This window comes from Sciurus vulgaris, assembly GCF_902686455.1.
Source record: "Sciurus vulgaris genome assembly, chromosome: 10".
Taxonomy (NCBI): domain Eukaryota; kingdom Metazoa; phylum Chordata; class Mammalia; order Rodentia; family Sciuridae; genus Sciurus; species Sciurus vulgaris.
In genome coordinates, this window is record NC_136470.1 from 41,201,493 (window position 1) to 41,218,731 (window position 17,239).

General features: G+C 33.3%; 1 protein-coding gene across 2 annotated transcripts in view; it reads left to right on the top strand.

Annotated features, from left to right (window-relative positions):
* Positions 1-16,494, top strand: part of ZNF654 (zinc finger protein 654) — a 91,346-nt gene extending 74,852 nt beyond the window's left edge. The window contains exons 4-9 of one of the 2 annotated variants that reach the window (XM_079155725.1): positions 244-379; positions 3,042-3,244; positions 3,762-3,901; positions 9,466-9,607; positions 13,240-15,580; positions 16,148-16,494. In XM_079155725.1, coding sequence (XP_079011851.1) covers positions 244-379; positions 3,042-3,244; positions 3,762-3,901; positions 9,466-9,607; positions 13,240-15,580; positions 16,148-16,155 — 2,970 coding nt within the window. In that variant the 3' untranslated portion in view covers positions 16,156-16,494. The remainder of the gene's footprint in view (positions 1-243; positions 380-3,041; positions 3,245-3,761; positions 3,902-9,465; positions 9,608-13,239; positions 15,581-16,147) is intronic. The other variant, XM_079155726.1, reaches the window with a different exon arrangement.
* The last annotated feature ends 745 nt before the right edge of the window (positions 16,495-17,239 follow it).

Sequence of the window (17,239 nt, forward strand, 5' to 3'; positions counted from 1 at the left end):
TCATCTCTGTTTTAATGGGATTTTCTAAGTCCATTTATGTACATATTGTGTAACCTTTGGCATTAAGGCCAATTTGTGTACTAATGGGGTTTTGTCACCCTACATGTTACAATAGTACCCCTTTCTCTTTTATAATTTAACAGCCGTCTCATTTGGCCATCAGTGATTTTTATTGGCAGTGATAATTAAGTTTAGTTTTTATCCCTTTAAATTCACAAAGCCAAAATGATTTTTCTCTCCTAGGAATGCCAGAATCACCTCCGCAGATATGGAAATGTGAATCTGGAACTGGTGACTCGAATCATTAGAGATGGTGGCCCATGGGAAGATCCAGTGTTGCAAGCTGTTCTTAAAGCCCAGCCAGCATCTCAGGAGATAGGTACTTCAGGAGATTCAAAAATCAAAACCAACATTTGTGACAAGCAAACACAATTTTGTTTCCTAATTAGAGCAGCAGTAGTCATTTCTCTTATTTTATAATACTGAATAATGGAGTTATTTATTTTCAAATGAAGAATGTTTAAATTTTATTCTGACCTGGCCCAGAGTGATTTTTGACATTAGATGAGATACATTTATTTCTAGTAATGAGAATTGAGAATATATTTGCTGAACATTACTTATTTAAAAGGAGTTCATCACTTCAGTTATAGTTTTAAAATCTGTTTAAGTAGGAATACCCATATTTATAAAAGTAAAAAGAAAAACTTTCTTTTCATGAAACCACATGGAATCTCCCTTATAGGAAACTCCATGAGGCCTGGAACTCTGAATTTATTCTCACCAGTACTGTATATTCTACAATTAGTCCAGTGCCTGGTGTAGTTATTTAATATAAGTATTTGTTGAATGAATGAATGACCACACAATGAATGAATGAATGACTAATTGAATGAATAAATACATTTTAATACTAATTCCAAATATCATAGAGCAGTATTTCCCTAAACTTTATCTACTAATAGAAGTTAAGTTTTATATCACTCCCTTACTACCTATATCCTTCTTTGACATCACCTCCTGTCAAACAGATCCTCCTGTGGACCCTTGTGGGCCAAAATTTCTTTTTGAATCAGTAGGTTCTGTCATCTAGTTAATTCTTTTTTGGGGGGGTATGATGGGGTGTCGCCTATTATTAAACTGTTTTGAACTTCAGAATATTTTGAATCACCAAAACCTAGAATGTATGTTTGGAAGCAGTGAATAAGCACGAAAGTGTGGGAAACATTTCGAAGTGTGAAGAGAGCCTATAAAGTGCAGTTATAGGAAAGCCAGAGAAAAAAGAACTCACAACCCTGGAACCAGTAAAGTCCTTGTCTGGTGAGAAAGATACTTCATACCCTAGGTTTTGCTGAGCAGGTTAGGATATTTCCATTTACACCAGAAGTGAGGGGTAGGTTGTGAGTGGAGGTGAATGGGGAAGGGGGCTGTGATTCTCTGATTTAAGAATAAAGCACCTGCAGATACAAATGTAGAGCTATGATAGTGAGAGAAAATAGAGATAAAACCAGGAGAAGTAGTGCAAAGTGGTAGGGTAGGATGGGATATTTGAGATAGTACATTAAGAAAAGAACTAAGGTATATGTGATACTGGTATGGAGAACCCAAGGGATACAAAAGAGACTTGTGCTTGATGTGTGTAGATCTTGAAAAGGAATTAAAAAAACCAAAAAACAAAAAACAAACAAACAAAAAAAAACAGGAGAGAAAGACAGTATTAACTGAGGAGGAAGAGTTGGATTATTTAGGAAGAGTATTAAGAGTCTAATATAGGAAAGGCAAAGATTATTGGGAAATGTGGCCCTAGGAGATAGGAGATGGACAAAGAGCTTCAAAAGGAGGAAGGTCAAGGGAGAAGAAAGTTTGGACTTCTATGGGAATTTTTAGCCTTCTTTGAGTCAGAGCTAAAGCAGACCTATTGTTGTTTGGTCTGAGGGCTAATGGCCCATTAGACTGCATATCAGATTAGAATAATAAATACTCCTTTCATAACTACACTAGCAAACTTCACTTTGGGAAAAGCTGCTAGAGCCTTATTAAAATGGATAACTCTTCTTTAGTTAGTGATCATTACAGTAAAGACTAGGGTGAAGTTTATGTATTAACTACAAATCAGTGTTTGCCTATCATATTGTAACCAGAAGTACAAGGCAAACGTTTAAGCCAAAATAAAACATTACTCATAAGCACTTTACTAATAAAACATATGAAAGTAATTAAACAATTTTGGATTCAAAGTCATAAAATTAAAGTTCAATTTTGATCCTGCCACTTAAAAATTCTTTGTCTTTGGACAAGTCCCATTTGACCTCTCTGAGACTCAGTTTTGTTACCTACAACATAAATAACATAATACCTGTCATAAGGTTGTTGTTAGGTCTAAATAAACTTATATAGTTAAGGGTGCCTATATATTTTCAGACTCTGTGAAAGTAGGTATAAATTAGTAATTAGCCTTATGTGATCCATGAACATATGTGAATAAGCAGTTTCATTTGGCACTATTTTGGATAAATTTTATTTTAAAAATTAATAAAATATATCATGATTGTTTTTTCATTAATTTATGTTACATTTCAAATTAATCTGAATTAGTGTAGTTTAATGTGATAATTTAGGATTCAGCTTTTTAATCTTACAGTAATGAAAATGGACTGTAAGAAAAACCATGTAATTCGAGACTAGAAAGGCATCATAGAGAGTACACTTTGAAACATTATCAAACTAAAAGAAGAAAATTTCATATTTTCCCTTTCTTAAATTTTAGTTTTAGGGTATTTTTTTCTTTTTTTCTATTTTTTCTTTTTAGACTGAGAAGAAATCAGCAAATATTTCTTGAATGCAGTTTTGGTATTGCTCTTATTTTCATTTTTCCAACCATACTATTGAAAATTCTTTCCATAAATAAAGTTTTCTAAGGAAAATGTTAGTTAAAGAACTCGTTAATATAATCAGATATATTTTAGTGGTGACGTTTCAAACAACAAAGTTTTAGAGAATCTTTTCTTGAGGGTAACAGAGTCTGTTTCTTTTTAATATAGTGAACAAATATTTAAGTTCTGAAAATCCACTGTTCTTTGAACTACGTGCCAGATACCTAATTGCTTGTGAACGCATACCTGAAGCAATGGCTCTTATTAAATCTTGTATAAATCATCCAGAAATCAGTAAAGACTTGTACTTCCATCAAGCATTCTTCACATGTTTGTTTATGTCACCTGTGGAAGACCAGCTATTCCGTGAGGTATTGTTTGGGATTACTTTTGCCAATGACCATTTTAACCTTACTGAAAAAGGTGGGGAAAGGGGTAGCTCATTATTGTTGAATTCTTTTTGCAGTTATATAATGATTTAAAGATCACATTATCTAGATATGTTTTCTTTTGACACCATTCTTTAAGTTCATGTTGAATTAGAATCTGATATTAGCAAATAATGAAACTAATAAATGAAATTAATAAAAAGTACTAAAATGCTAAAGCTCATATTTATTTTTTCAAGATTAAGGAATGAATCTTTTCCTAATATGGAACCTACTTGCATACAGGTTATAAGCATTAATGAAATTACAAGCACTCATTATAAAATGAAAGTGCTATTGCAGAAAAAATGAGAAACATTAAAGTATTTCTCTGTAATTCATCATTATCTTTGAAGAAGAAACTAGAAATCTAAGTACTTTCTTCTGTGTAAACACTTATTGAAATTAGCTTTTTAGACATTTTTAATGATATGAACTGGTTTTTCCTTTCCTCTTACAGCATTTGTTGAAAACTGACTGTAAGAGTGGAATTGATATCATCTGTAACGCTGAAAAAGAAGGCAAGACTGTGTTAGCTTTGCAACTGTGTGAATCCTTTCTTATTCCACAGCTCCAGAATGGTGATATGTACTGTATCTGGTAAGTATTCCTAATATGGAAATTAAAATGAAATGATAAGATGGGTAAGAGAGGGAGAATTGATTAGCAGAGTTTGGATTTCATATCTGTTTTAATATTGTGTAAAAATGTTAAGCTACTTTAAAACTTTTGTGCAAACAACAATAGTATATTGTAAAAACTAGAGACTTTAGAAAGAAAATAATCATGTAACTCAGTGTTTAAATGCTTAAGATGTGTTATAGTAAAACAATGTTTGAAATTGAATTTTTTAAAAAAAATTTTTAAAACTGTTTAAAAGTTGTTAGTAGGATTTTTAAACAGTGCTTTCAAATTTTAAGTTCTTAAATTCTAAAGATATATAGCTCCAAATCATACTTGACCATTTTTGGTTTACAGATTAAAATTTTCAAATAGCTAATAATAGAAGGGGGCCTAGAAAGAAGTACACTTGTCTTCAAGGGAAGTATACTTTTAGTTAAATTGTTAATATTTTTAATTTGAAAAACTGACCATGTCAACTGGAATTGCAAATAGTGGAAGAGATCAGGAGGTGGTAGTGAGACATGTGAACTTTTAAATCGTTTTAAAAGTATTATCATTTTTTATATTCTGAAATGGAATATAGTCATGGCTGTTAATAGTAGCTCTTTTCCTGTGGAATATGTATGTTCTTTATAGATCTAGCAAGCTAAATAGTGTATCTTTAGTCTTTTAATTTACTCATACACAAGTGAATGGAATCAAGTATAACAAACAACAAAAAAAACCCAGGAAAATATGCTTATTTTGTTCTTTTCTTTGTTAACCAATTTCTGTTATTTAAGGAGGGACCTTAAAATGGAATAATGCCTGTCTTCCAGCTACTGGCCACAGACAGCAGAAGAATAGAAGTTGAGTGTGTGACTCCTGCTGTCTAACCAGAAAAGATTTCTCTACGCCTCTTTTTGACCCTTCTTTCTGAATAACCTGAGATTTTTGTTTTTGTTGGTCTTTTAATTTTGGTACCAGGGATTGAACCCAGGAGCACTTTACCACTGAGCTATATTCCTAGCCCTTTTTATTTTTTATTTTGAGACAGGATCTTGCTTAGTTGCTTAGAACCTCACTAAGTTGCTGAGGCTGGCCTCAAACTGGCCAACCTCCTGCATCAGCCCTCTGAGTTGCTGGGAGTACTGATGCGCACTGCTGACTCTGGCTAAATATGCCAAGTTTTGATATTTTTATTCTACACATTGATTTTTATTTTAGTTTGAAGAGGAGGATTCTTTTCAGCCTATAACATCTGTACTGTCTGTTTTATTTTGGCTTGCCCTTCATGTCCCCCGTATGTGGACAGAACCAGGTCCACAATCTAGTTTTATTCTATCTCAAGCCAATAGGGCAAGGTACTACCCCCATTTCTCTTTCACCGTCATTAATGATAACAAAAATAATAAACACTTCTAACATCTAGTGAGTGCTTCCTATATTTTATGTTTTATATATGGATTATCTCATTTAATCCACAGTCTTATGGAGTAGATAATACTGTGTTCAAGCCATTTAGTTTAATAGTGAAGCCAGGATTCAAACCTAGCCAGCTTCAAACCACAGCCTCTGGTGTTAAACAGTATCTACTATAAAAGCATCAAATTAAGAGAGAGAGAGAGAGAGAGAGAGAAACTGTTGTAGGGGTGACTGTAGATCCTATTATTGTCTTTTCTTGAAACTAGGTAATTTGATGTTTATATTAGTAGTTAATAGGGCCCTTTATAAGCTACCTATGAGTGCTATTTTCTTAAGGATCCTCTGACTAAAAGAAAACTAAGCTTTATTAACCTGTCCTCTAAATGAAGACTATCAGTGGTTTTCAAGGTGTTTTTTCTTGTTTTTCCTCAAAATCCAACATACAAGTAAAACTAAGATCTCATTTTATAAATTCATTCAAAATGGAGGTTTACAACCATGTGCCAGGATTTTTGCTTTGCCTGTTACAAAGCTGAAATCCATCTGGTATCCCTATCCTGGCAAACTTATTAGGATCTTAGAATATTTTGTTTACCAAGTTTTCTTATGACTCAAATGAAATAAAAGAGAAATAAGGATTTTTGTCATAAAACAAAAAGTATAAAAAAACATGAAAACAAAAAACCCCTTCATTTTGTGCCCTTAGACTGAGAGGAATCTCAGGTTTTTTAAATAAGCTGTAAACAAACATACATTTCCAACATGTCAAACATTCATTTGTATGATATTGAGTAGAATATCTCTCTTATGATTTTCAGTTATCATTTTGTTTTAAAATCTGTTGAAGAACTATGCCCTTTTTAAATATAGTTGATCTGTCTCTGCCTCCTTCATTCATATCCTCCTTTTCATAAAAATACTCCTTATTTGTAATGTCCACCATCATCTTTTATCTTATTCCATTTGTAGTTTCTCTTCATATAGTCCCTCAAGACATTTCAGCATTTAGGAATATAATAGTTGCCACATTATCAGGCTGGGGGTAGCTCAGTGGTAGAGTACTTGCCTATCCTGTGTGAGACCATGGTTCAATTCCCACTACTCCCCCCGCCACCCACAAACACAAATTACAAGATTATCAGCTTAAAAATATTTGTTGACTAAATCTTAGTGCTTGGTACTATGAAGATTACAAAGACAAGAAACAAACATAAGAAACTAGTGATTAAATGTCAGTATATGCCAGACATTTCATCTATGTGTTTCATTTATCTCTCTTAATTCTTTTAATAAAGCTCTTGAATAAAGTTAAGTGAGCACTAGCTTTTCAGTCTTATTTTTGAAATTTCAGTTACTTATATGAATATCAGTAAAGATATGTCTTTTGATAACTTCAAAACAAAAGCATTTAATGAAATAAATATATTTAGTCTTTCTTTTCAAACACTAAAATAATATTTTAAATTAAAAAAATGTTGAATAGGAATAATTTCAGTTGTTATGTGTAAGAAACTGTAGCTGAAAGAGATAAACACCACAAAGCTAATACAGTATGGGGATTTATACTAGTCTGTTTGGAAGTAAGCTGCATTTCAGTAGTGTAAAGGAAAGATAATATTTATTGATAGCATACTGGGATATGACATGAGACACAAGAGCAGAGAGAGACAGTTGGTCCTCAGGGATCATTGCTATCACAGACACAGAGATTGCTAGTGTTTTTCAAAAATTTGTTTTCTGTCATTTGGCTTTAGTGTCTCCTGCTCTTGATCAGCAGGGACACCAAGAGTCCCCAGGTTTCATAATTTTAGAGCTGAGAACACCCCAGGGACTCTAGCTTGACTGGGGTCAGTTTCCTACTCCTGAATAATATCTTCAGAGGGAAGAGAGGACACATAGGAGACATGGCCGTGGGAGTTTCACCCTTGTAGTACTAAGGCTATTCCCAGAAACTGTGGCTCACTGTTACCTCCAATTAGTATTTAATGTGTTACTGAAATTTTGGGGTTTCATTCCCAATTATATATTCTTGCCACTACTCCCAATGTACAACATGTCACTGAGGTGATTTATAATGTATTAAAAGTTGGGGGAAAGCAACCTATAAAACACACACAAGGAAGCATATGAAAGGTATGAAGAGAATGAAGGGTAAGAGGGACGAGATCTTTTCTGAAATAGTTTCCACTTTAGTTTGGGGTATTCATGAAAGTTTCATGAAGAGAAACTTTGAAAGATGACTAGTCTTTGAAATGAGTACTTTCCAAGTAGTGCAATCAGGATAAACAACGAAACAATGGTGAAAATAAATGAAGCACTTTTACCGACAGTGAGAAAACCACCCTAGGAGACTACCTAAGGCTCAAATATTGATCCTTTTCACCCATGTTTCTGTTGCTAATACACTAAGTATCGTATTTCATAAGCACTAAGTGGAATGATCAAGGAGGCTAGAAACAAATCTGGTTAGCAACCACTGTAGAAGTACATGCTTAAAATTAAAGGGCCTAAGATAGCACTGGGAAAGAATGATAGAGCTGAGAGTAAATATAACTGAAATATAAATATGTTGGAAAACAAACAGGAATATGATTAATTCTAAGTGGGTTAATGTGATAGAAAGAAATCTAAATTGAAATACACAGTCATGAAATTCTGAAACAAGTAAAAGTTAGAGATTTGGAAGAAAAGTGTGAAACCTGATAAAGTTCTAAAAGAGTATGTGTGGTGGACTAAAACACCCACACAGCTAGTATGAAATAGAGGTGGAATTTTGATTTTACTTCTTTACTTTCTGTTATTTTCTGTGTTATGTTTTCTGTGTTGTCTTTCTTAAGTTTACCTTCATATAGCAGTCAAGGTGTCCATCGAATGGGGGGGGCAGGAAGGAGGATTTATTGGTGGGCATGATTAAAGGGGGCAGGCAGCAAAGTGGAAGCCCTCACAAGCACAGGGCCCTCCACTTGTCCAGGGACCATAATTAAGGATGTATATGACCCACAGCTATTCAAGATGAACCACTTCTCAGCCACCATGTCTTCATATTTTTGCACTAAACTTGGTAAAACTTAATTCTTTGAGATGTGAATCTTCTGGTGACCAGGGAACTTGAACTTGAGCCCTGGCTAAGAACTCAATCACATCATGCTCCTTGTTCTTCTGAAACTTGGTGCAGGTGGACATGATGATTTGGTCAGTGTAAACTCTGATCACTGTGCCCTGGGGATTTCCAAAAGCTTCCCAAATACCTGTCTGAAGCCCTAGATTAGGAACAGCCTAAGAGACAGGAAGATCCATTGGATCCTATTTCTAAAGGATCCTTAGGGTAATCCAAACAAGCAACACACTTGAGTATATCACTGAGGATGCTGCTGTTTGCAAGTATTTCACACTCAGGCCCCATGAGGAAAGGAGCTGAGTTAGTGTAAATGGCTGCAGATTTTCATAAGTTATTGTATTACTTTTAGATTATGATGCTTTTATGCTTTTATGACAAGTTTTAAAGAATTCTAATTTGCTAAAATGTGATAATCAAATACATCATTTATATCTTCTACCTTTGCTTCAGAGCCCACTGCTCCTAGCCTTATTCATCCTTTAAGCTTGGCTATATTTTAAAAAGGTATCTACCTCTGAAATACTTTAAATGGTATATAGCTTGTCTGCTTAAAAATACTATAACCTAACAAAAGTAATTATTTAAAACATACAATTTCAGAATCAATACTATTGCTTACACTTTTAATCTATATTACTTTTGTTACCTTAATAGATTAAGATTGTCTATAACATTGGATTCTAAATTTAAAAGTAGGGTAAACCAAAGTTCATGGCTTTTTAAAATTATATCAACATTTGTACATTGGGATTAGAATTTCTCTTTTGATCTATTACTAGAAATATCTGCCAACATATGATTGGATTTCATTCCTATCACTTCAAAACTGTACTTTCTGATCTCTTTTTCTCCCAGCTTCTGTTAGGTAGCAGAAGTAGCTTGGGGATCAGCATACACAATTACACCCACTTCATGTATGTCTTTTCCAGGGCACTTTAGACTCAGGGAAGGATAGGTAATGTCTGTATTTGAATAAACTGTATTTTTGATATTTCTCTTTTTTTTTTCTCATTTACAGGGAGTTGATTTTCATATGGAGTAAACTACAGCTTAAATCTAATCCTTCAAAACAAGTTTTTGTAGATCAATGCTACCAGCTTTTAAGAACAGCAACTAATGTGAGAGTCATATTTCCTTTCATGAAAATCATTAAAGATGAGGTAAATAGGATATGTTTATCCCTTGAATTTTAAATTAAATTTAAATGACAATTCACTGAAACTCGAATCTCCTATAAAATTTATTTGACTATAAAATCAAAAGTAAGGAGGATTTTAAGGCTCCATTCTCCGTGTATTACATCCTCCTCTCCCCTAACTTCAATCTCCCAATGTGGGTATACATAAGGAAAAAACTGAAACATAGAAAAAAGTCAGTTTACTAAAAATTTGGGAACAGTTGCTTCAATAAGAAGCTGTTATCTCTTAAATATGTTTTGTCACTTTTAACATTATCCTAAATTCCATTTGTGAAATATTAATTGGCAAATGACCTTTACTTGTCTATAGGGCATACCTGTTCACTGTCACAGAGAAGCTTAGTTCATAGTTTAACACTGGTGTTTATATCAAAGGGAACAATTCTGGGAGGTTTTTGAAACTTAAAGACAGGTTTTTAAAGTATTTATTTGAAGTAATTATAAAAACTTATTGCCTGTTTTTAAAATAGTCCTGAATCAAGTTTTTCTTGGGCCACTTGCAAATGAATATAATTGAACATACAAATTTTACATAGACATGAAAATAAATTCTGTAGATCCTTTAACTTCTCCCTTCAAATATTATTAACAAGATCTTGAATAGAAAGATAGGGAAGATAAGGCCATCCTTCTTTTTGTTGCTCCATTTAATTAACTCTTTATGTGGGTTACTTTTAAATATATATATAGGCATCGATTAAATAATATATATTTATTTTTTAATGACTTTCACCCAAAATACCAACAAGACCTTCAATACAAAGTCAGGAAAGATAAAGCTACCCTACGCTTTCTAGCTCCACTTAATTCAGTATTTATGTAGGTTACTCTTAAATATGTAAGGAGGCAGCTGTTCAATAATACATTTTGATTTTTTTTCTTATGTATTTATGTATTTATCACATTATCACATCACTCATTAGATGTGTGACCATGTAGTAATCATGTTCCCATGATATAAAGTTGGCAGCATTGTTTGTTTTTTGCTTTGCTTTTTATTTCTAATTTTTTAAACTGCACTTATGGTACCCTTACTGAATAGTGAAGTATTATTCAAATGTATTGTCAAAGTTACATCTCCTGCATAGAAACAAAGTATGATATAGAACACTTAACATATGATGTTTATCTGAGTCCACTGATAAGACTTCATTTTTAAAAATCAAGATGTAGCCATATGTATCTATTTATCTGTCTCTATGTTTATATATAGTTCTCATTTGTACCAAAAGTTGAGAGATTGTGTTATATAAAGTTTATGTTCTGATGATTATTTATAGAGCTTTCTTACTTTCTTGTGTCTGGTTAGATTAAGAATACATAATAAGAGGAAATACTCAAAGATGAAATAAACATTAAAAATATGATGCTTAATGGTTTATGCCCTACTAAATAGGGTTTTATCCAATAGATCATTCAGGTGTTTCAGTGCTGTGAAAAGAGGCATAGTTATAGTGAATTCAGAAGGAGGTATCACAAATGACGTATCTACCAAGGTTTCATAGAGAAGATATTTTAGCCTGGGTTTTGTTTAACAGATGAAGATAGTACTAACATTTGTAGCAAATTTTGTAGTTTATAGAACACTTTTTCCTCATTTATTTTTCACAACTCTGGTGGCATTAATAGGGGAACAGAGAAACATGGTGAAATGGATGGGAGTTGAGACTAATCAGAGATAGTAGGGGTTAGGGGTTGTTCCTAAAGGGACTTGATTGCTCATTACTCATTGTAACTTCAGTTCATAATTCTGAAAACACTAAAGGATTTCAGGTAAGGAATAGCCTATGTCCTTTTTTGATGATCTTAAAATTTTTAAACTTGAGGATGGAGACAGAATTTTATAGAAAGGCAGAGAAGGGATTATGTTTTAAACTGGTGGATTTTGAATTTGTTGTACTTGGAAAATCTAGGTGGGAAAATTAATTGTAATAGACTTAAAAATTTTGAGTTCAGAAAGGATTCCAAGCCCAAGATGATGGATTTATAGGGGCAAACAAAAGTCAGTAGAATAGATCTGATAACCATTCATTGTGCAAACATTTATTCAGTGGTCACCATGTACCAACTTCTGTACTAACCTTATAGGGAGGATACGAAGAATGAGATACTATGCCTATGATTTAGGAATTAAAAGGTAGGCATATACACAGATAATTATAAAACAATACATAAATGCCTCTTAGGTTTTAAGTTATTCTCAATGGAAAGAATAGTGATTACCTTGAGAAACAGGCCAAAATGAATCAAGAAAACTGATTGCAGAGTAGAACTGATACTAAAATCACGAATAGTTGGTAGGAATTTGCTACCTGGATAAAGTGGGAACTGTCTGTGTAGTTAAGGCCTGTTTGTAGAACTGTTAAGTAGTTAAGCAGGGTTTGACATCATGTAAGGGATTAAGAAGGCATGAGGCTGGCAAAATAGTGTTCCTCCCTGTAATTTATAACCATATGCAGGCAGTATGACATTTAACATATGCACTATATATATATATATATATGTGTATATATATATATATGGATGTATGTGTGTGTATGTGATTTTAAAGATATGTTAATGTGGTATCTTGTCCTATTGGAATAAGATATATAATAATATATAAAGATATTATATATAATAATCTATAAAGATATATTAATATGGTATCTTCTCCTATTCAAACAAGTATTTAGATTCTTCCAGATTATTAGAGAAATTATTTTTAAGTTGAACTTAAGATGGATCAACAACAGATTCCTAAATAAAAGCTGTTATGTTTGTCTTTGAGTAATTAATAAAAGTTTTAAAGTTTGAATTATTTTCAGATAGTTTCCAGTAGACTTATTATTCTGATATTCAGTTAGACTGCCAACTGGTAACTGCCCTGTTCATGTATACTGCATTTCCCCTTTATTTAGATAAACATTACTTGGGGTGGGGTGTAGTTCAATGGTAGAACACTTGCTCAGCATGTGTGAAGTCCCAACTTTGATTCCCAGAACTGAAAATAAAAAATAGTATTAATCAGTAAAATATGTAATATTTAGTATAGCATTACAAAAGTTTCCATATTAGTTTTGGGTTTTGATTTTGGAACTGTGATTGAACCCAAGGCTGTTTACCCTGAGGTACTCCCTATTTTTTTTTTAATTTTTCAAACTTTTAGACAAGGTCTTGCTAAGTTACTAAGGCTGGCCTGGAACTTGTGTTCCTTCTGCCTCAGCATCCCCAGTCACTGGAATTACAGGCATGTCTGGCGTAAAGTTATTTGTTTCTTAACACTGTATACAAGTTAACCCTTCTGTCAAAGAATTAAAGTAATAAAGCGCAAGAGTTTGCATTTGTAAGCCATCCTAATCACTATAAGCTTATGAAGTATTTTATTATGGTTAGTAGAGTTTGTTAAAGTGAAAACTAAAGTCCTATTCCAGATTTCTTGTTTAAAAAAACAAATATAATAATAAACAGGAATTAAAGCTACAAATTAAGGAAAATTGCACAATGCAATACTGTGTACTAAATGGTTCCCTTTCAGAATTGTATTTTTTAAGAAAAAGCAGTATAATCACTTTTAAAAAAAAGTTATTTAGTAGTAATATTTTCTTTTTACAGGTTGAAGAAGAAGGCTTGCAAATTTGTGTTGAAATTTGTGGATGTGCTCTACAACTTGACCTTCATGATGATCCTAAGACTAAATGTCTAATTTATAAAACAATTGCACATTTTTTGCCAAATGATTTGGAGATCCTCAGGATTTGCGCGCTCTCTATATTTTTTCTTGAGCGTTCCTTAGAAGCTTATCATACTGTTGAAGAGCTTTACAAACGTCCAGATGAAGAATATAATGAAGGCACAAGTAGTGTTCAAAATCGTGTTCGTTTTGAATTACTTCCAATTTTGAAAAAGGGATTGTTTTTTGATCCTGAATTTTGGAACTTTGTAATGATTAAGAAAAACTGTGTGGCATTACTGAGTGATAAATCAGCAGTTAGATTTCTAAATGAAAGTACACTGGAAAATTCTATAGGTAATCTAAAAAAGACAACGGAACAGCAAAGTTTAGATGAAGGGCTTGACTCTCTTACAGATCAGAGTACTGGAGAGACTGATGCTGATGATCTATCTGGAGTGCAACCTAGAGGTCATATTAATACAAAGAAAAACCTTACAACTCTTAATACTTCCAAAGTGGATCACAATGTTCCTAGGCATCGGTGTATGCTATGCAACAAGGAATTTCTTGGTGGTCACATTGTAAGGCATGCCCAAGCTCATCAGAAGAAAGGCAGTTTTTCATGTGTAATATGTGGTAGGAAATTTAGGAACAGAGGACTTATGCAGAAGCATTTGAAGAATCATGTTAAGAAGATACAGAGACAGCAAATTGCTGCAGCTCAACAGGATGATCAGGAAATCACTGCTTTAGAGGAAATAAATTATTCCAGTCCTTCCATTTCATTTGAAAATGGAAATACTGATAACATGGATTTGGAAGTAGGGACTCTGACTGCTGCCAGTGATGGAAACAAAGAAGTCATTCCTGAGCATGTGGCTGAATTCATTGAAATTCCCCTAGGTGTACCAGAAGAAGTGATTGAAAACATTATTGAAAATGGCAATCCTGATACTTCTTTAAATGTTTCAGAGCCTTTACCTCAATGTGAGGATGACTACGGGGAGGAAGAAGATGAGGAAGGTGATTATGAAGATGATGATTATGACCTGAATCAAGAAACTTCAGTGCTTCATAAAATCAATGGAACTGTGTGCCATCCAAAAGACATATATGCTACAGATCAAGAAGGAAACTTTAAGTGCCCTGCTCTAGGCTGTGTCAGGATATTTAAAAAAATTGGATTTCTAAACACACATGCAAGAACTGTACATCCAACTGACTTAAATGTGCGACAGACAGTAATGAAGTGGAGCAAAGGAAAATGCAAATTTTGCCAAAGGCAATTTGAAGATTCTCAACATTTTATAGATCACCTTAATAGACACAGCTATCCAAATGTGTACTTTTGTTTGCATTTTAATTGCAATGAGTCATTTAAGCTGCCATTCCAACTTGCCCAGCACACAAAAAGTCACAGGATATTTCAAGCTCAGTGTAGTTTTCCAGAATGCCATGAGCTTTTTGAAGATCTTCCTCTGCTATATGAACATGAGGCTCAGCATTATTTAAGTAAAACACCAGAATCATCTGTACAACCAAGTGAAGCAGTTCTTTTGGATGTTCATACAGATTCAAATTCTAATCATCTGGAGAAAGACTCATCTAGTAATGAGAAACAAACTGTTAGTTTGCCTGTTTCTACTAGCAAATCAAGGAAAGATTCTACAGAACCAAAGACATATATAGAAAGTATGGAAAACAAATCAGACAGTTTAGTCCAGAATGGAAATGAACATTCTGATGACACTGTTTCAGATATAAGCTTGATAGACCAAAAGATGCCTGACATAGAGCCAAATTCTGAAACTAGTTGTAGTATTAGTGATTTAGTGAATGGACACAGTGAAATAGAGCAAACACCTCTAGTTTCATCAGATCCTGCTTTGAAAACTGATGCAAACAGAATCAGGACAGAAAATGGTTCTATTTTACCCTCTGTTGTACCACAAGAACATACCCTGCCAGTATCTCAGGCACCATCTAAACCAAATCTTGCAAGTGAACATACTTCATATGGCTTAATTTTAACAAAGCCATATGTCAGACCATTGCCTCCAAGTTACCTTGATGAACGGTACCTTAGTATGCCAAAACGCAGAAAATTTCTGACTGATAGAGTAGATGCCTGTTCTGATCAAGATAACATTTATAAAAAATCAGTGAAAAGATTAAGATGTGGCAAATGCCTGACCACCTACTGTAATGCAGAAGCACTTGAGGCTCACCTTGCACAAAAGAAATGTCAGACACTCTTTGGATTTGATTCAGATGACGAAAGTAAGTCTTCTATGTTCTCAGTAGATGTATCTGTAGAAATATGAAGTGCCATAAATATAGGTATAATAGATCTTTATGGGGCTAAAATAATCAACACTAAAATAATAACAGCATAGACGGTAAAACACCACCCCACACATTATTTCCTTTAATTCATAAGCCCTGTTAGGTGATATTACTATTCCTGTTTTATGTATCACACAACTGAATTTCACAAGTTAAGTTTTGAATAGGCATAGGACAATAAATCTGTGGAAGCCAGAACTTGAATAAAGGTTTTGTATATTCTGATCCTACTTTTTCCACTATGTCAGAGGCTTTTCTTCATTCTAAATTTAATGTAATAAAAATTCTAGAAACAAAACAATTTTTATGGAAATGCTTTTTCATCTGCATGCCAGAATATAAATCAAGTGAAGTTGAGTATTACAAAAACAGAAGAAAACAGTTGGAAAAAAAAAAAAAAAGAGTAAAAAAAGAGCTTGCCTTTTTATTAATACAATTTGACTTAGAATTCCTTTTGAACATATATAAAATTTGAATTAACAGACATGTTCTGTTTTACAGGTGCCTGATAAAAATGTTTCAGAATGATCTGTCGATCAAGCAGTAGTGTGAAAAAAGCACTACAAGAAAATGCATCATCAGTTTGCTATTTCCCTGATGGCCTTAATTTTAGAGTGGTCTCGGATTACTAAAGATAAAAGACAAAGCACATTTTCTAGAATGAACTTGCAGAGGAGATGTGCTGGCTTAGACTCCAAAAGGGTTATTATAAAACTCCCAAAGTACCAGTTATCCAGAAAACCACATTCTCAAAAACTTTATGACAATTAATAGCAGCATGTTCGGTTTTGCTTATGTGAAAACATGTTTGGGCAACAAAATTGGAGGAAAAAAAACCAAACAAACAACTATGGCCTTACAGAAAAGGAAAAGTTAACCTATTATAAAAAAGGTGGAGTGGGAGCTGGTTTAAAATAATAAACAATGTAAATCATTCTACAAATGGAATTTGGTTTTTTGTCATGCATAATCAGATTATGTCCTCCTTTCTGGTCTAACGTTTTAAGGAACCTTTGCTGTTTGGTTTGTGATATAATTTAGAAGCTGATATATAGAAAACAGCTTGCTTTATCACCATGCTATCTATTAAAGATTATAACTGTTTCCAGATGATTGATTAGACGGTCAAACCTCAATGAATGATGATGCCAGTATTGAAAATTAAAAAACAATAGATAAAACAACACTTTTGCTAATGAGCTCTTGATAGGACCTTCCACATTTTCCACTTTTGTAATACAGATTGGTTATATTTCATACACAGCAGCATCAGTTAAATGGAAAAGTACCATCAGTAATTTTGGGGGATATGGGAAGAATCTAAGACCATTACAGGCTACGTAGTTGAAGGAAAACACTGAATTGCAAATTCTTCAATGTGAATAATGGTAAAAGCACACTGGGATATTTTTATTTGTATATAATGTTAGGACACTGCTTGATGATTCATAGTAAGGTCCTTTAGACAGTGTGAGTTATCTAAGTACAGTCCTATGAAAATAACTGGTTTAAAAATGTCAGCTAAGAATCAGGTTGAGAATTCATTCATTTTATTCAGTTAGAATTAATTCCAAAGTAAGCCATATTACTTAT